At 38.7% G+C, this 21,255-nt stretch overlaps 1 protein-coding gene across 1 annotated transcript in view; it reads left to right on the top strand.

Annotated features, from left to right (window-relative positions):
- Nucleotides 1-21,255, top strand: part of LOC135213706 (uncharacterized) — a gene marked incomplete in the record, with an annotated part of 78,337 nt that overhangs the window by 39,840 nt on the left and 17,242 nt on the right. Inside the window, 6 exon segments of the mRNA XM_064247814.1 lie at nt 1-122; nt 766-942; nt 10,356-11,594; nt 11,596-13,174; nt 13,177-14,942; nt 17,484-17,646. The exon segment at nt 1-122 is cut by the window's left edge and continues 96 nt beyond it. Of these exon segments, the coding sequence (XP_064103884.1) occupies nt 1-122; nt 766-942; nt 10,356-11,594; nt 11,596-13,174; nt 13,177-14,942; nt 17,484-17,646 (5,046 nt within the window).

Here is a 21,255-nt window from a genome sequence, read left to right as displayed (position 1 = left end):
GGGAAAGGATTATAAGTGAAAAAGTTGCTACTATTTTAGCCAGTGAAACTTCAACTAATATAAGTTGGAAAGAAAACACCACTCAGGGAGGACGTGGGCGTCTCACAAATGTTCGGGATGAGGTCAGCAAAATGTTTTTAAATTTATGTATATGTTCCATTTGCTTAGGTAACAAGTAATCTTGACATGTAGATATTAGTGGCTTTTGTTGCATAATTGGATATTTGTTGACAATTCACTGTGAAATTTATTTACATTTGATAGTGTGATAAACAATGGCTAACATTAAAAACAGTTAGAATTGAGGCATTATGCTGTAAAATAAGGCCTATTTTCCTTACTAATTTTATGACCCAAAGGTAACTTAAGGAAGGTATGCAGTGTGCTTTTCTGGTAATTATCTTGATTTGAGATCATATATTGCACAAGCAACTAATAAAATAACTCCATTGATTCCTCCAATATTTCATATCTCTAGCATGTTATATGAATGTCAGGCAGTATTGTAATGATTTTGAAATGTGTACCTTGTGCTTTTTGAGAAATTTATAAGTGTTTAAACATTTGTGAAAGGGACTTCCAAACAAAGTAGTATTAAGTAATTTTTTATATTTCTGTGGCCATTGCATTGTATTGTACTTTGTGAATCACCTCCCAGTATATTAATGTACACAGATACAAATTTTAAATGTGAATTGCATATGCCTTTCCTGGGGAGATGGTTTGAAAGGAAAGTTTATGTGTATTATATTTGTTTCATCACAGAACTGTACTTTGTGGAGTGCATCAGCTAGTAATCTTGAGCAACCCATTGAGAAATATTATGTTGCTGATCTCGAGTCACACATCAAGCCCAAAAAAGCTGAAGTTGGGAGGCTTTTGAAGAGGCTGTCGGACATTCCAGGACGACTGAATGTCACTGTTATGCAAAACATTAATGAGGTAATTGTTACCTTGTATATGAAATTTCACTTGTTTGATAATAGAAACTTAAATTTTGTTCATGAAACTTACCTGTCAGATATATATATAGCTGTATTTTCTGAAGTCCGACAGAATTTCAAAAACTTCCGGCACACACAGTGGTCAGCCAGGTGGTTAGTACCCATTCCCGCCGCTGGGAGGCGGGTATCAGGAACCATTCCCATTTTCTATTCATAATTTTTCTGTCGTCGGTGCTGGAAACACCTGTTTTCAGTACCTCCGTCTTAGGATTTTGGAAACTTCATTGCCGCTAAATATCCTAATTGTCTTTTGATTTATATTTACTTGGATTTGTGGCTAGGCATACGCTATCTTAAATTGATTTGAATTTGATTCATTTTTGTATATCTGAATCTAGTTAGGCTAGTTTCAGAGGGTGTTGTCTGCTAAGATAGGGTGTGGCTACCGAAAGCTTCGGTAGTTCCGCACTTGATATGCACGAGGGGTATGGGTCTTGCTTCTTTGTTGAGATTTGTCATGTAAGGAGTGTGAGACTTTGTCTAATTCCGTAAGGAAGACGTATGATTCGTATGTACGCAATTAATCAGTAAACAAAAGTCAGGGTAGGCTAACCTACCTGTAGACTTTATTTTGCCTAACCCTGTAGTATGGCCTACGGGCTATAAATATGTCTCAAGAGGTAATGCCCTTTACGTTATAGATTCCATCTGTATCTTGGAATCTAAGGTGCTCGCTCTCCTATCATTGTGGTGAAGAGTGCTACTTCTGTAGTTGTTACTCCTAACCCTGTAATGTTGCCTTCGGGCCGTAAACAGTGTCTGTAGAGGGTATTGCCCTTTCTCTGATACTCTATCGATTCGTAACTTAGAATCGAAAGTGCTGGCTTTGGAGAGCAAAAGTGAAGTGGCTAAGTGCAGTGACAGTGCCCCTTGTGTAGTGGAGGGTGCGTCAGATCGGCCTTATTTCGCCTCTAGGCCGGGACCTCTGCTTGACTCCCAGGAACAGGGAGAGAGCATGTCGAAAGCCGAAGGAGGGTTACGAGGAACCCCCACTGATCTGACGTGCCTTCGACAGACCTGAAGATACTCCCAGGCTGCCAAAGTGCGTGCACGTGCACGAATCCTGAAGGATTGCTTCTCATCCTCCGAAGCGTCCTCCCTGCGCAGGTTTTGGAGCTTTCGGAAGGACTCGCGCCCTCTAAATAGAAGCTTTATAGAAGAGGACACTTCATGTCCTCTCTCTCTCTCTCTCTCTCTCTCGTCATGCGTTGCAGTGAGAAGTAAGAAGGCGAATGTCGCCTAAACTAGTGTACGTCTTTCCACCGAGAAAAGGGAAAGCAAGTCATAGTAGCAGGACGCTTTTGAGCGCGGACGTCCTAGCTTTGTTGCTGTGAGAATAAGAAGGCGTTCCCTCGCCCCTCGTATTCTCACACGATCAACCCTTCACCTGAGACTGCTTCGTGCAGTCGGGTTTCTCTCCGAGATGTCTCTCGCTCTTCCCTGAAGGCAGTTTCTCTCGCTTGCATTGATGCCTGTCAGGAGCGTGACGCTTTTCTGCACGCTTCTTTTGACGCTCGGCTTGAATGGGACGCTCGGATGGACGCCAGGCGCGTGCCAATTGGACGCCGAGCGCGCGCCAGTGGACGCCGAGTGTGCGCCAGGCGCCAGCGCGCGCCAGGCGCCAGCGCACGCCAGGCTGAACGTTTCTTTTAACTCTTCAAGCTGATTTGGGCCTAAAGATTTTTTACCTACCTTCGGTGATCCCTTCTACCTCGCCTGCGAAGAATGTGAAGTAAGCAGTGCTTCGGAGGAAGCCTAAAGTGAAAAGGCAACTTCGTTTTCGAAACTCAGCAAGACCATGGGTTTCGTGAATTCTTAGAGGTCTCTGTCAGTTAATATTGCTTTTCGTAAAGTCCAGGATTGGATGGAGTTATGGAAAGCTCAAGGAAAGATCTCTTTTGCTCTACCGCAGTCCAGACTTTGCGGTAAGGCAGCTACGGGTTATGTAAAAGCTCGACGTCCTGCACGTCAGGACTCTCGTCAACGTTCAGTAGGATTCTTGCAAAGGCACTCATCAAAAGGACGCTCTTCAGGAAAGCGCAAGACAGGACTTCCTTTGCCATACTGCCAATAAATTTTAAGCTTTAGCAGGCATTAGTTGTGATACGGGAGAGGAAGCTGGTTGGAGATTTTCTTCCTCTTCCCAGGATAATTTTGCAAGCTTTTTAGCCCATCTGAAAGGGCTTTTCAGATGATAGATTTTGTTAGTTCCTAGTCGGGACTACGCTGCCGAATTGAACATCGTCGTTCTACCTGCTGTAAGCCTAGTCTCTTAACAGGATTCTTGCCCCTTCCTCGTTTGAGACGGGAATCGGAAAAATAAAATGCTCGACTTCCTGGATTACGTTTTGTCATTCAGTGACTTTCCCCTCCTATTGACAATATACTATCGTTTTGTCAAGTAAGTGGGTATCCCCTCATTGACAAAATATCTCTTTGTCCCGTAAATGGGTTAGTTCTCATTGACAAACATCTCATTAACTTGATATTGCGTAAGCGGATAAGCTCTTATTGACAAGATTCGGAAGAGCTCTCATTCATCATTCGCAGACTTGTACAAGAAATAGACTTGTAGACTACGTCAATGAACGCTTATGTCCAATAACATAAGAAGCTTGAGCTGTCCGCTTCGATTCTCTAAGTTTTGTTCATGAAACTTGCCTGTCAGATATGTATGTAGCTGTATTTCCGAATTCAGCTATATATATGTCTGCCAGGTAAGTATGAACAAACTTTATTGTAATATAATATATTTAGCCTTGCGTTATTTTACTACTGGTTGGTTCAAGTCATATACGCTTGCTGTAGTTACCTCTTCGGATGGCAACCGAGAGGTCTATTGTCTATTATTTTAAGGACATTTAATCGTTACTCCCTGCAGCCTTCCAGGAGTTTCCGATTTATCTTTTACCGTTGTATGGTAGTGTTATGACGACACAAACGCATTTATATATTTAGCGTTTTCTGTTTCGCTTAAATATACCAGCTTGAGAGTCTCTTTCTGCTCAAAAATAACGGACCTATTTCTTCGTAGAATAGGGTAGCTGGCAACCCAGGCATAAAGTTAAGAGACGACGATCGTAAGCTGCTGCTGTCACTGTCCTCCAGTCCACTGTCCAACCGAGCCAGTAGCAGCTCGTTCGCTGTCATGCGCGGTAGGTTACGTCTCTCTCTCCTACAGGATTGACTGACTAACCGTATCTCTGTGCTGGCGGTTACGTCTCTCTCTCCTGCGGGATTGACTGACTAACTGTATCTCTGCCCTACAATCATGGACTTTAGCCTAAGATTGAGGGATTTCTTAACCATGAATGAATAAACCTTGGCATTCGGGTTTTGCCTTGCTATTTGTTTCAACAGAGATATTCTACCGCAACATTGCACTATTATATGCTCTCCTGCTTAGGCAAAGCGCAGCCTTATTAGGGAAGTAAACATACTGTGTGAGGGAATGGATGAGCTTGCTGGGGACCATTTCCTTCCTAAAGAAGTTTGTTTCCCTGAATAGACTGCAATTCTGACCTCTACAGTTTTTTCCTACTGGGAAACTGAAATTTTATTCAAGATCTAGGAATTATTCTGAACATCTCTCAGTGCGTCAAGTATCACCTGAGGTGATAGAAAGAAGGTGCCGGACATCTGGCGAGGGTTTCAGCATGTCCTGGATCATAATCTGAAAAGAAGTGGGAAGCAATTCGGTCGTCCCCTCCAGTCTCGAACGAGTTTTTGGGGACCAGTGGTCCATATCAACTCTGATCTTCCACAGCTCTCTCATATCTTAGGAAGTATCTTCTCTCAGTCCCTGTTCGGGTTTACGAGAAAGAGCCTTTTATAACAACAGGCGTAGAATGTAACGATCCTCTAAGAGGTTCGTTACAGGATTGCAAAAGTCCGTACGAATCGTCTCGATCGACGGCAGCAACTACTGACTTCCGAGTGGAATCTTTCTTTAGAAGTATGTTGAGAGTTGTGGAGACTTTAGGGACGTCCTTTCATTCATCTCTTCGCTATGTTGAGGACGAAGAGGCTTCTTCTTCTCTGCTCCCTTATTCTCGATCCGGGAGCGGTACCATTAAACGCCATCCTATGATATTGAACAGGGATGGATGTTTAGTCTCTTTTTACCTTTTTCAAACGCTTAGGAAATGTAATAAGATGATTTATGACGTCACAGGGAGCGACAATGACGCTGATCGCCCCTTGTTGGCCTTCAAGATCCTAGATTCACAGAGGTCACGTCCTTCCTAGTTCACTTTCCAAGGACCTTTTCCGAGAGAGTCGGTCTACTCTAACACGAAAGGTACCTATAACCTCTCCGCTCTGAGTCTGACTACGTTCAGACTATCGAGATGTTGACATGTATACGATTGGGTTTTACCGTCTATCCTTTCCGTTGTTTGAAGAATGGGATGCTGGCAGTCACAACTATTAAAGAATACGCAAATATGTTGTTGATGGCCTTTGGGCTCAGATATGCTTCTGTCAAACAACAAAGCCCTGAACTCTGAATCTTTGAAGTTCTGTGGAATCTCGAAACTCGCTCACCATCTACTTTTTGTCTCACCTGTTTCCTCGGAGTCAGACACTCGTGCGAGATCAGGCGACATATAGTAGCCCTGAGTTTCTTGTTGACGAAGTCGGTTGCGTTTATACACCCCCGATGATTGTTTAACATGAGACCAGTTTGGACTGTCAGGCATTCGTCCTTCGGGACTGAATCGCCTTTTTGCTCCTCGCTCCTTTCTCCTGGCACCAGAAAGCTCGAGTCAGGAAGTTGCTCGAGGTCAGGAGTTGATTCGCTAACGACGTTGGGTTGCGTTGATACACCCCCCAAGGTTTGCTTAGCTTGAATCGCCCAGGCAGTCCAGACACTCATCCTTCAGCGAAGAATAGTGCCTTATGGTCTTCAGGGTACAGCCTTGCTGTCCTTGATTCGTCTGACTGGTCAACTGGTCGGTCACCTGACTTTAGTACAGACGGACTGACTGTGCATGTCCAGATCGAAGCTTTCAATATGGAACCTAGACTTAGTCTGAAGTTCTTGATGTCAAAGCATTTGAACCTCTCCTACCTGTTAACTTCTTGCACGTGATCAGGAAGGCCTTTTTCTAACCACCCTAGATACGACAAAGAGTGTTAGTGAGGTTTTCAGCCATCGTCAGAAGTTTTGGCGTTAGAGAACACAAGGCGGTGTGTTCTCTAAGCCTTCCGTTCTGGCCTAAGAATGGAAACCCGTCTTGTTCTTGGGCCAGGAGCTTGGAATCAAGGATGGCACAAGTTAGTGGGCAGGAGCCAGAGAGAGTCCTGTGCCCTGTCGGGTCTTTCAAATTTTATCTTCATAAAACTCAAGAAAGTCGAAGTCCTTCGGGCAATCTGCAGTGTTCCGAAAAAGACCAGACTTGCCCATATCGAAGAACACCCTGGCTTTATTGTTAAGGAGTTCTTTCAAAAAAGCTCCTTCATTGTGTTTGCACAAAGATTTGAAATCTTTTGATTTATTTGAGATTGTGCCCCCTCACGAGGTGAGGGCGCGGCCTCGGAGCATTTCAACAGAGCATGGCACTCAGCAACATCCTGAGTTCACTTCACACTCCCTGCGAGATGTGAAGATGACATATGAGATCTGCTGCTCGCTAGGGCCATACGTGTCTGCAGACACAATCTTGCGGGCAAGAAGTACCACTCATCCTATCCTGTAGAAAATGGTTAGGAAGAGCTCTTAATTTAGTTGTTGAGTCGCCGACAACGGGGACTTCTTAACTCTAAGCCTTAGTTAACACACCTTAACTTTGGCTAGGTTGGTCAGGTGGTGATATATATATTTGTATATATATTTATTTTACTTCTTAGCCCTCATGGTATGGTCAATATGGTCTAGTCACGTTGTGGTCTCGCCCCATTGACAGATCCATAACTGGAGTGCAGCCACGCTATATAGGTCTCTCCTTCCTGCTGGCAAACGTTCTTAGGAGCCAACAAGCAGAACTTTCTACGTGGCAATAACACGAAGCCAGCTATGCTAACAGGGGGAACCAAGATGTAAATCATCTGCATGCATTTGTTTCCCAAAATCCTTCTATTCTGTCCCTTCCCACCTCCAACGGTAGGATTCAGCTACAGTGGTACCTCGAAATACGAAATTAATCCATTCCGAGACGGCCTTCGTATTGTGAGTTTTTCGTATCTTTGAACACATTTTACATGTAAAATGGCTAATCCGTTCCAAGCACTCCAAAAACACCCCAGTAAATTATATTTCCAGGCCTAAAACACATGTTCTAGGGTTACGACGGAAGAAATATGTCTCCAAAAAGGCAAAATACTGTACATACTTGAGTAATATTCAACTGCACGTAATGTTCAACCCCATTTTTACTGCATATATTAGGACTTTAGCATATGTCCCTTAGCAATAAGCCTAGCCTATGTTAGCGGTTGCTACTGTAGCCTAGTCTATGATTCTGACATCTAAACCTAAGAGCTAAAAGCTTAGAATATGCCAATAAAATGTATAAATAATCAGTATGTACTAATTTCCTATAATTATTAATTAATCATTAACTATAATACACAAACAAAGAAAAAACAAACCCAATCGATTGTTTACATTCTTACGAGTATCGAATGAGCGCCAAGCAATCATTTTTCCTAGCACACAGTAAGCCATAAATTGTCATTAATATTTCTCTTCAACTAATGAAACCACCAAACAGTATAATAACCATTCATTTCTATTCTTTATTCTATCTTTGCCTAATGGAGATACCGAGTTACTGACAGCTGTAATGAAACCATACGTAATACGTAACGTAATAATAAAACAGAAGAAGAATTCTAAAAAATACCTATTTGTTGGTAGACTGATTTATTTTATATTTTCTGATATCTAATTCACAATTTTTTTATTAAATGTATTGCATGTACTCATTTCAAATAATTATTAAGTAACCATTAACTATAATAACAAACAAACAAAAAAAAAGCTTCCAAACCTCTGTTTACATCCAGCACTTACTAGTATCGAACGATCGCCAAGTAATCACTTTTACACAGTAAGCCATAAATTTTAATTATCTCTCTTCAACTACTGAAACTACCTAACAGTATGATAACCATTCATTTCTATTCTTTATTCTATCTTTACCTAATGTTTTTTTCTAATTAAATGTATTGCGTGAATAAGTTTTTCAATTTACAGCAACCTTTTACCAATAGAATACTTAGAGCACAAGGGGTAGATGCTGACAAATAGGAGAGCAGGACCTTATGGGGTGACTAGCATCAGGAACCAATGGGAGAGCAGGAGGATGGTGGCGAGTTTACTCAGTTGGCGGCGCGGGAGTTTTAAAATTGTTCTCAGTGGTCTGGGCGAATCTCGGGACTTTACAGCAACAACCTTTCGTATCTTTAAAACTTTTCGTACGTAGAGCAGTAAAATTTTTCATATTGGCTTTCGTAACTTGGATTTTTCGTAAGTTAAGCCTTTCGTATCTCGAGGTACTACTGTATATATATATCTGACAGGTAAGTTTCATGAACAAAATGATATTGTTATGATACAATAAAGTTTGTTCATACTTACCTGGCAGATATATATATAGCTGTATTTTCTGAAGTCCGACAGAATTTCAAAAACTTCCGGCACACACAGTGGTTGGCCAGGTGGTTAGTACCCATTCCTGCCGCTGGGAGGCGGGTATCAGGAACCATTCACATTTTCTATTCATAATTTTTATTTCCACTGTCCCCTGAGGGGAGGTGGGTGGGTACTTAATTATATATATCTGCCAGGTAAGTATGAACAAACTTTATTGTATCATAACAATATCATTTTTATAGTTCAAAAACACTCATTACTGACTTATTAGAATAATTAATCATAGGAGGCCTTATTCTGCATGGAACTCATCCTAGTCTAACCATTTTCTGAAAATAATACACCTGTGCTGTCCAGCAGACAACTTACCACCACTTGCATCGCATTCTGTTTGGTGCTAGTACTGTTAATTGAAAGAGTGTGAGAATTTGAGGAAAGCATATTACCTTATGATTAATGGGTTTGTATGAAAAGTGTGTTTTTGTATTAAAAACATTGCTTGTAGTTCAGGATTTACTGAAATTCCATCAGGTGGTCACTTGAAAATTTTGAAAGAGGTGGTGTGCTTTTGATAGTCAATCCAGGATTAACATTGAATTTTGATTTGTAGACCTGTAGGACACCTCCATGCAACTGTTCACCAGGTGCCAAGGTGTTACTGGAAGCTTTCACTGTGCTATGGTGTTTCAACATCCTCTAAGGATTCCACTAGTTATGCTGTACAGTATTGCCAGTTGCGGTGCAGATTCATTAAAAGGGACTTTATCTAAACTGGTTTCTTGACTCTTAGTAAATCCCCATGTTCCTAGGTTTCATTTTCATGTTGATAAGGACTCAGGTGCCTTTATCAGCCAGTGAAACTCTTGTTTTATTCCCACACAAGATATTGTCATGCCAGGATTAGAGCTGGACTGCTGAAGGCTTATAAGGACTAAAATAGGAGGTTAGAAAATGAAGTTGAAAAATGTCAAGAGTATTAGTGTTAGATTTTTTCAACTGTTGAATTCCTATGATCATGTGGCATATATAAGCTCTTCCTCTCTTGCTTTAATTTGTTTGTGGTAAACAGTTAAAAGTAACAAAGAAAAGCAATGTATAGCCATAAACTGGTATGATCTGTTTTGAAATTCTTGAGATGAATCATTCAGCAGTAATGTGTCTCCTGTCAGTCAGTCAGGTGGTTATATCCTGTTTCATTGAATTATGTTTATCTGGTGATACTTGGCTATGTAAATGCACAGAATCCTTGCATATTACCATGTATTTTGAGCCTTGTTCAGAAGAAAGAAGAGTATTCTAAATATTTGTAGCTACATTGATTTCTGTCTGACTTTTCACTTGCTACCTTTGGTCTCTTTCTAGCCAGCCGTCCAATTTCTGTAACTTTACTTGGCTTAAATTTTCACTTCTCATTTATCTCACTTATGAGGAAATCCTTCAGGTGACCCCTTATCAGTATAGAAATGTGCCTTCAATATCACTCTTACAATTGCCTTGTGATTGGCTGGAGGGCTATGTTCATGTCAGAGTGAAGGATTAGATATAGGTGTTGAGGAAGTGGTAGATTAAGTATGTATCTCCAAGCAAATCAGTAGATCTTTTCTTTTATCACTTTTAATTCTAACCAGGTACTTCTTGATCTTATTAGAAGCTGGAAAAGGTTTTTATTATAATTTGCAAGTTTAGTATGTATTCACATTTATGTAGCAAAGTTTTATTGGTGAAGTAATATTCATTTAATCTTATCCTTACAGAACTCTGACAGTGAATCTGATGTAGAAGAAGCTTCTGTTCTTAATGAATACTGCACACAGCTTGCCATGGCAGAACTCCTAGGCTCTCAAGAACTGAATTTAACTCGTGCCAATGGCCCTGCATCACCAAATTTATCTTCTCTTGATGACCTTCAAGGTCCTAGTTCAAACATCACCCTAGAAGCTGCTAGTGGTTTCTGGTTGATCCACCCAGCAGAAACTAAAGACTCCAATGATACTGCTACAGCCGAAGAACCAGAAGTCAATAGTACATCCAAAGTCCCCAACACACATGTGGATTTTGAAAAGACTCCTGAAAGCAGCAACAGTCAGGTTAATAGTAACGAAGATGATATTTTAGCAGAAATGAGAGCAAAGAAGATTGGAGAAAGTGAAATTTCAACCAAGGATAGTAAACTTACAGATGGAGATGGATCTTATAAATTTAGCAGCAATTTCTGTTTTTCTGATGCCTCAAAATCTGTTTTAGATGCAGGTGATTCCAGATGCAGAACAGGTAATGAACAAAGGGCATTAGTTAACTCTTCGACTTGCTCTGAAAATGAGGACTTTGTTCATTCAGAGATCAACTGTGGAAAAAATGATACTTTTTTCTCATCTTTCTGTAACGTAAGTTCTCCAAAGAAGATGTGTCGCATCTCTTTATCTGGCCACATTCTTAGTAGTTTACACAACGATGCACAAAAAGAAGAGGATTCTTCAGTTCAAGGCTGTGATGGTAGTAAGGAGCAGAATCTCTGTAGTAGTCCTAAAAGCAATCTTCATGGGGAGAACAATGTAATAAGCAAAGAAATAACTGAAGTAAGATTAGTTGGAAGTCAAGATAGTGAAATTTTGTGTTTGCTTGACACAACTATTGACAAAGACACCAAAGGGTCTCAAGTGTTACCAAAAAGACTGAGTAGATTACAGGAGAAAGCCAACCAATCAGGAGAACTGGTGGGCAAAATGTTTGCAGGTGATAGCTCATCAGGCTGTCGTTCATTAAATTCCACCTCCTTTCTACATAGAAAATGTAACACATCATCCAAACAGGAAGACCTTTGCTCAAGAGAAACTGTGGAGGAAGAAACACTTGATGAAGTTGGGAAGCTATCAGATACCTCCTGTGACTCAGACAGCACAGAAATATTCAACTTAGTAAAGGGAAATAATAATAATCAGGATTCAGTTGCTTGGGAGTCAGATCATGGATCCTCTATTAAAAAAAAAGGAACAGGGAAAAGAAAATATAAAACAAAGAAAAAGTGGGAAACTAACTAGTAAAAGTAATAAATGCAAGTTAGGTTTAGTATCCACGGAAACAACTGAGGAAAAGTCAGATGAGAAAGAAGATATTTCTTCTGATGATTGTAATTCTCCACTGTTGTTAGAAGATGAAGTTCATAAAGATGATAATGAAAGTGATGAAGGTGATGCCAGAACTATCATATATGATGACAATTCAGGTGATGGAATGTTGCCTATGCCATTGAGTGATGAACCTTGCGAAAGTATCTGTGAATTAGAAACTACTGCACCATTCCAGGGTAAAGAGAAAGAAGTGAATATCACCTCCCGTGCTTCAGAGAACTCTTGTTCTATAAACAGACACCACACTTTTTCAGAAAAGTCTTCAGTAGACTTTCAAGATAAAAATGGTGTTAGGAATGTTCCTTCATCTCTGCAATTTGCAGTTGATATGGATGAAACCAAAATGTACATTAACTCCAAGACTGTTAGGCATTGCAATGATAGTACAGTGATGTACCAGTCCAATAAGGATAAATGTCGGACTGAAAGAGCAGTAACTCCACAAAATGCCTGTGAAGACAGTTCAGATCCTGAAACAAGAGAAGGAAAATTAGGCATAACTTTATCCACTGAAGAGTATACCAAAGCAGGAGAGACAGCTATTAATCAAATTCTTGAAGCCTTTGAAGAAACCATACCCAGCAGATATTTAAATGAAGCAAATGACACAGTATTGTATAAAAGTAGGGTTAGTGCAAAAGAACCTCTGCCTAATGAGGATTCAAGTCTGCATGATGATACATTGCCTGAAGATATGATGAAAAAGTTACTGGAAGTGACACCTCTTAAAGGTACCACCAAACTGGATTTGGATGAAACTGTAGAGTATGGAGATTCAAATGAGAAAAACACCACAGTCCTTCACCAACATGGGGTCTGCAGTGCTTCCAAGAATACAGTGGTCATAGACAATAATTCTCTAATGGAAGATGATTCCAATTACAGTAGTGAAAAACATGAGAGCCAAGGTGTGGAAGGTGACAATAGAAGTTTAAAGGATTGTCGTACAAAAAGCATCACTTCAAATGTTTCTCCTGAACTGATTAGTACTGAGGAGAGTTCAGAAATCAACAAGAGATCAGACAGCATGCTGACAAGGCTTATTTATGACTGGGGCTCCCTTTTAGCTAGTGGTGAAGAAAGCGATGTGACTATCATAACAAATAGCGGTGAAGAATTAAAAGCTCACTCTATTGTTCTCTTAGCTCGATGTCCCGAGTTATATGCAGATGTGAAAAATAGCAAAAGACAACTTACTTGGACTGGAGTTTCATATGATGGAGCATACATCTTTTTAGCATATTTATACACTGGTGGTTGCAGAATAAAAACCAAAGATGATCCTTTTTGGATGGATGTTTTTGATCTGGCTTTGAAATATAAAAGTGAAGAACTCATTAGTTTCCTTGAGTCTCTCTATAAAATAGGGAATTCTCCATTAAAGAAAAAGGTTTGTTACAGAAGGGCTCTGAGTCCGGTGTCTCAGAAGTGTTGCCTGAAAAATTAGAATCAAGAGGAAGAATGATAGAAAAGACTCTCGTAGGTGATGTGGTGGTAAGAAGAAAGGAACCAGACAAAATTCATTGTAGTTTATCCAATAGTAAGATGAAGTTAGGGAACACTAGCACAGTTAGACCATTACAGATGGATTCTGCTGAAGATACTGCCATACCACAGCAGACAAGTAGTGAATTCAAGATAAACACAAGTCTTTCTGTCCTAAGTACTCCTAAAGCTGACAGAAGTAGTAGAAGTGTCCCCAGGAAAGTGGCGAGATGTCTTGACCTATCTCCCATTGATAAAACACTGTCACCAACAGTTCTTTATTCAGATGAGAATGATCAAGTTGATGAGTTGAGGACAAATAACATTAGTTCACCTGATGAACCAAGCAAGAGTTCCAAGGAAAAAACTTGTAGTATTTATGGGTCACAGTCACCAGACCTGTTTGATTCCTCTGTGCAGGAAGAAAATGTTAGTTTTATAACCACGCCAGCAAAATCACCACTTGGAGTTTCATCACCCGAAGATACAACTGTGAAAAGCCATTCCAAGGAGTCTGAACATGATCATGCAGTTGGAATATCAAACTCTTTATCTAGTCACAAGAAATCTCCAGAGGTGCAAATCAGCTACAATGTTCAGTGTGATGAAAGTTCGGTGTGTTCTAAATTTGGAAACAACCAAGGACAAAGTTGTGAGAGTGGAGTATTGCATAGTCAGGATGATTATCAAGATAATGATCGTACAGAAGATAAATGTCATATTTCAAAAGATGTAGATGCAAAGAAAGGGAATTCATTAGATTCAGCAAAGCCTTTAAATATTGAAGACAATATTGATGCTAATGATGAAGATGAGATGCAAAATGGTAATGTAATTGATCTGACAATTGATAGCTCTGATGAGTCACAGTCTAGTTATCTCTCAGTTGGTAACATTGTGGATAAAACTACAATTAGCAGCAAAACAGCCACACCCACATACTCTCAAGATGATATGGAGCCTCTTAGATTGGTGGAAAGTGAAGAAAGTGAAAAGGATGTGGATGAAGTTCCTCACCAAGTAAAAACTGATAAAAGTGAGGATAATGGAAAAGGAAATGAGATAGCAGTTGACATAATATGCCCATCTCCAAACAGTGCTGTTAGTGACAAAGACGACCACGAAGGGTCAAGATCTGGCAGAACTGAAAATGATCATTCTTACATAAGCAATGTGTGGGATGATTTTGATGATGCTGGATTTGGAATTTCTGTTGATATGCCACTGACACCTGACAAAGGTGGAAATACTGAAAATGTCAGTTGCCTTGATTTGCCATCTCTTGAAGAGGAGGAAAGAGTTGTTGCTCACATGGACAGTGAACGGATCATTAGCAATGAATCCCAGTCCAGCACTTTCAAAGCAACTCTACCTATGGTGCCCCCTAGTTTATCAAACCAGAAAAACTTGGACTCCGCAACCAGTACAACAGATACCCAAAAATCCTGCAGGTTTGACCAGGGATGTACAAAGGCCAGTTCTTGTTTTCCATCCATTAGTGATGATACAATGGCTAAAGTAACAGAAGACATGGATGATTCTAATTTATGGAAAGAAGAGTTTGAGCCAGTGTTTGAAGAAGATAACCAAATGATAGAAAGGGAGTGTTTTGACAAAGGGAATACTGTCGGGTATGAAAAGATGAAAACTCCTAAACAGAAAGCAAAAACACAGAATATGGTAACGCCAATGCCGAATTACAAAAATATGCCATCACCAGAACTTCAGGTAATTTGAAAAGAGTACTAATCAGTATGCTTTGGTATTAAGTAATTGTGGGAGAATATATTGTTGTGCTTGCATTGCCTCATGCTGCAACTTTTTTGGTTGCTATTCCTCTCATGACTTGTATTCTAATGCTATCATTTGTGTTCATTTTTGTAGATTTCATTTAGTTCTTTTAAGGTGTAAAGAGTTAAGACCTGTTTATTTTGTCAACAAAATAAAACAGATGCGCTGGTTAACCAGCACATCTACAACTGTATTTGTGCAGTTGAACCTTTCAGTATAAAACTTTCTCAAATAAGCTTGTGGAGGACACAAATACAATGGTGAATTCTAACTGGCTGTAGATGTTCCGGCTAACCAAAGTTGAAGAAATAAACATTCAAGTACTGGGAGTATCCAGGTTAGATTTGAACACATAGTTTAATTGTCTGTCCATTAGTCATTATTAAATGTATCATGAAGAAGAAATATAATGAGTACAGGCGGTCCCCGGGTTACGACGGTTCCGGCTTACGACGTTCCGAGGTTACGACGCTTGTTCCGAGGTTACGACGCTGACGCTTCCGACGCTCCGAGTTAACGACGCTTTTAAAAAACGCATACTATGATAAAAATCCTTTATAGTTTAGCACAGTATATTAATAAAAATAAGTTTCTGGTTAGATTACAACAAAAATTTTGAGATTATGATGATTTTCGACACTTTTTATGTTGTATTTTTCTATGTTTTTTAGTGACGCCTCATATGCGGAACTAGTTTCCGAGCGAATGAATACATACTAGTTTACATATAACAGTCCAAAAGCGCAAATAATGAAAAAATCATTGCTTGTTTCCAGTAATAATAACAAAACGAAGTTTCTGGTTAGATTACAACGCAAATTCCAAGTATCCAAAGAGAGGCATTATCCAGTAATTTGATCAGAGAGAGAGAGAGAGAGAGAGAGAGAGAGAGAGAGAGAGAGAGAGGCGTCTTCCGACGCTCCGAGTTAAGGACAGAGAAGTGTTCGTTTCGTTAAACGGCCTCTGACTCATGTCAGTAAATGTTTTGTTGATACTAATAATATAAGCCTATTTAAAGATACGTTTACTTTAATTAGTCTATATGATACGTAAATAGTAATCAACTGTTCTTGTAGCCCTCAATATTTGGCAAAATCGAAGTATCCAAAGAGAGACATTATCCAGTACGTAATTTGATCAGAGAGAGAGAGAGAGAGAGAGAGAGAGAGAGAGAGAGAGACGCTTTGGCAACAATGGTCTCGGGGGTTTTTATAGCTTCCTTCTGCTTGATGATCGTGGATATTGTAGAAGGATTTCGACCATACTCGTTTGCCAAATCGACGATACGAACGCCACGTTCATGCTTTGCTATAATTTCATGTTTTGCTTCCATCGAAATCATTTTCTTGGGTTTTTTCTTATCACCTGCTTTGTCTTTAGCTTTGAGACCCATGGTTAATAATAAAATAGACAAAATAACACGAAAAATAGGCGCAAATACAACGAACTAAACAACGACGTGTTAACATGCAGCACCAACAAACAAACAGACTGAACGCCATTTATCGGTCGCCTATACAACTAACACTCATCGCAAAATCGTATCTCAAATATTTCGTTGTATATCAAAGCTTGTATTTTCGCAAATTTTCTGTTATATCTCAAAACATTCGTATATTAGGGCAATCGTATGTCAAGTTTCCAATGTAATTTGATCAGAGAGAGAGAGAGAGAGAGAGAGAGAGACGCTTTGGCAACAATGGTCTCGGGGATTGACGTAACGTTTATTTTCTGAACAGATAGGACAGAGAAGTGTTCGTTTCATTAAACGGCCTCTGACTCATGGCAGGAAATGTTTTGTTGATACAAATATATAAGCCTATTTAAAGATACATTTACTTTAATTAGTCTATATGATACGTAAATAGTAATCAGCTGTTCTTGTAGCCCTCAAGATTTTGCAAAATCACTCCAGGTTGTACATAAAACTTCAAGAATGTAGTGTCACCAGAGGATTACAATAGTTTTTACCTTCAAGAACCAGCATTCTTTTATGAAAATAACTCCAGGTTGTACATAAAACTACAGGAAACGACATGTAGTGTAACCAAAGGATTACAAGTAAGGTTTTTATAACTTTTTATTAGTTTAAGACATATTTCCAAGCGTCGTTCCGGCTTACGACGATTTTCGGCTTACGACGCGTCTCAAGAACGGAACCCCCGTCGTAACCCGGGGACTGCCTGTACTTGCATTGGGAAAACTGTGTACATGAAGTGGTACCCAAATTTTTCAAAAATGCTTACGTTCACAAAAATATTTTAGTATTTGGAAGAAATTAATAGCAAACTTTTACTACATGTATGTTTTTTCGTGTCAATAGCAATAGTGTATACTGTAGTGTAGTCTTACCATTAAAATTTTTCAAATCAAGGGAAATATTTTTCTACTTTTAAGAGAAAGGAATTATCATTAATAATTTTGGCTCTTATCTTCCTTTTCAAAATCTGATTATAATGTTTTTGATGAATTTTTCAGAAAGAGCTCAAGAGATATGGGATTAAGCCCATTAGTCGGAAAAAAGCAATTGTTTTGCTGGAACACGTTTATGAAAAGACGCATCCGTTAGTTACTGATAGTGAGGCTGATAGTAGTTATTGTGATACTCCATTACAACCACAACCTGCTACAACAAAAACTGGTAAATTTATGCATTTAACTTTATAGGATTGTTGGTTCAGGCTGTTCAGCTTGAGTAATGATATTATTATGGTCCATGTCTGATATTTTGATCATTACTATGTAAGCTGAATTTTCCTTATACAGTATAGACATACCTTAAGCTTCACAGAATCTCTTTGTTCATACACGAACAAACCTTCAGTCTTAACAGTAGGATAATTTCTAGCCCCCAGCTGGATCTGGTTAAATTGCATATGAAAGCAAGGGATCTTGTGAGATCTGGCAACGCATGCGTATATCAGGTGAAGAGTGGTTAAGGACCACGCACCCGCGCCACCGCATCGGTCTTTTCTTAACCGCCTGGACGAGAGTTGTGGTTGACCTCTCTGCCTTTACACGGTTCATTGCCCGTTTCGCTTGTGTTTTAGTGTGTGTGTGTGGTGTTATCATGGCTGCTTCTGCTCCATATTGGCTTTGTCAACGTATGTGCCCCGGAACTCCAGGTTTTCCATGTTCTCGTTTTTTGGCTTCGACTGCAACTGACCCCCACGTCACTTGCAGTAGGTGTCACTCTAATGTTTGTACTATAATGAATCCCTGCATGGAATGCCATGCATGGCCTAGAGATCATTTTTTTCAACAACTATCAAAAATTCAGAAATTAATGTCATAATGAGGCATAATCGAAAGGAAATTCCTCTCATAGCTAAGTCACTTTAGTGGTGGACTCTTTACCAGAGGGCGTTAGCTTGAGTTTCCCTTAACATTCAATATTGTATTAATGCAGTAGTATACAGTTAAGGTGGTCTCGACATAAGTCAATCCTATCTTACAACGTTTTTCAAAAATATTCCTTAAAAATTTGTGTCTGACTCAAGGCAAAAATCCAAGGTTAAGGCGACTTTAGGCCGGGTACTAGTTTCTGAGCTCCCTCATGTAAATAAGTAAGGGTCGCCAACCTTATACATTTTTCAAAGTTAAGATCCAGCTTAAGTCGAGCCTCAGGAACGGATCTCTGCCTTAACTCTGGGAATGCCGGTATCTTGTAAAATTGTTTTCATAGAGACATTATAATGAGTTTAGGCTATAAGTTGACAGGAAGAGGTACACTGCCAATACAAAATGATGTTGTAGTATTATTAGTTTAACCAGATAAGAGGTAAAAAGCTAAGCTTAGTTGGAAATTCCAATACTTATTTAAATCCAGTTTTTATTTTAAAAAATTCATTTACTGAACTTATTTAAATTCAGTTTATTAAAAAGAAAAAAAAAAAAAAAAAAAAAGTCATTTACTGAAAGTTCAACATGATTTTTTTTGAGTCTTGGGGATAATCTAGTTTCCTGTCTGCATAATAGATGATGACTTGCTAAAGCTTTGACTTTTTATTGGTTATTTTTGCCTTACAGGAGAACAGGGATAAGAAGTCAAAGCTTAGGTGAGCATTCTTATAGTATGATGACAAGAAGTTAGGTTGACCTCAGGGCTGGATAAAAGAGAAGTATTAAGGTTTGGATTAATGCCAGTTTTTTAACAGTATAAAATTGAATTTTACTTCCTGTTTGGTTGAACATAATAGTAGAAATTTTATAGTGATGTTACGCTTACCTCTTTGTGTCATTATATAGCCTAAGCTCATTATAATGTCCCTTCAGGTGACCCAATGAGAACTTAGAAATGTGATTTGGTGTTCTATTTCAACAAATTTATAATAATGGTAGCACCTGGCTTTTTTTTTTTTTTTTTTTTTTTTTTTTTTTTTTTTTATTATCATTAGTAACCAATCATTTGCTCTTATGACTTCCATTTTGTACACCCTTTTGATCTCCATTAAATCTGGTACTTCAGTGTTGCAATTTAATTTATTGCTTTGTATTTTATCATTTTATCATATGCTGTATTTATTTAACAATCACCAAGGGTATTGCTGTGCATTATGCTTATGAATTTTGTGTGTTTGTGAACGTTAACGTGAGATTTTTCCATATTGAGGTCACTAATGTATGCAGAACCTTTCTATTTATAGATCCGTTTTTGTGTGATAGAAGTGAGCAAGCTGATTTGTTATGATGAAGATCTATGCATGCCTTTTCATTGCCCAAATATATGGTGTCAGTACACAACATGTAAAAATATTTGCTTAGTTTTCCAGTGATTTTCAGATTGCTTAATAAATATCACTGTGAAGATAATCTGTTAGGATATATTTGAAAAATTCAAGATTTTATTTGAGACGTTTCCTCATGTGTTGCTTAGTTGGTGGTAGTAGTGGAATTGCAACTTAATTATAAGCATATTAAAATAATAACAGCAGAAAAGCAAAGTTGCAGATTATCAGATACAATACTATTACTAGTGGTTCATTTATGTCTTGTGAGAGGTACTTATTCAGACCTCTTTGTGAATAACTAAGAATTTGTGGGAGTTTATTTAGTAAGATTTTCATGGAGTTGTTGTTGTTTTAGATTAGGCTGGCCTCTTGACAATATGAACTCTTGCTTTTGGAGCAGCCCATACTTCCTGAACTTCCGCTCACAACCGGTTATATGAATGCTGTGTGTGAAGTTGTACATTAGGTGGCATATTAATTTTTCTGTAATGATGAAGTGACAGAAGACATTACCTTTACCAAAATTATCATGTGTGGCTCTGGCATCTTCCAGCTTCTCTAATTATGAAGCCTTAATCTCAGTTTGAAATGTTAGAATGGGGGAAGGTAAGCTGTTGAAACATTCAGAACTGTTGTTGAACACATATAGTATCTCAAAATCTACATTTCCATGCTCAGTGTGACATCTGCAGATGTTCTTTATTTTTTATTGCTAAATTAATAGCTTTGATGTTACCAAAAAATTTAAACTGACAAAGAAAAAATACTAAAATTTTTGCAGTTACATAAATGTATTGAAGCTCATGAGAAAAATTAATTTAGACACTACAGCTTCCCCTTGTTGAAGTATATAAGCTAGGAAATGAAGTGTTGGTTAGGAACTGGTTCAGCTGCCTTGGGTAGATAAATAAAGAAAAAACAAAGAACGAAAAGTTTGCAGCGTAATTTAATAAAGCAATTCTCTTCCTAAATATGAAATTTTTCCAATTAAGACAAAAATAAGGAACACTTGACTTGTATGAAAGTTTACATACTTGGTGGTGACCATAAAAGGCATTAGATTAATCGATTGATTCTCTGATGGAATGCATCAGGTGAGGATAGGTTATGCCCTTATAAATTGTAGTAAGTTCTTAGGCTATTCAAGTGTGAAGCATAAGTTTGCTGAGCATCCCTGGTCTTGCCAGTTCTCTGAGAGTGCTGAGATGAGGATGACAACCATCTTTATCCTTGGATACTTTTAGAAAAAAGTTAGTTTCATTTACTGGTGTGTTCAGGCTTCTGAAAAATTTTTCATCATTAGCTATAGATGTTTTTCAGTTGTCTTAAAATTATGCAGTTTGGTGTTATATAGTTTTAAGGAAATATTTGAAATGTTGGATTAATTTGCACTAAATCATAATTTAGGAAACTCTGTAGTATTTTTGCAACACTTAAGTTCCAGAGTAAGATTTATTCATTCTCAGATTTTATATGCTTTATGAATTTCCTAGGTTGTGGTTAGTGGTAGATTATTTTGG

This window comes from Macrobrachium nipponense, chromosome 43 (genome assembly GCF_015104395.2).
Source record: "Macrobrachium nipponense isolate FS-2020 chromosome 43, ASM1510439v2, whole genome shotgun sequence".
Lineage (NCBI taxonomy): Eukaryota > Metazoa > Arthropoda > Malacostraca > Decapoda > Palaemonidae > Macrobrachium > Macrobrachium nipponense.
The sequence above is the reverse complement of the archived record's forward strand: the minus strand, read 5'-3'. Positions and strand labels throughout refer to the sequence as shown.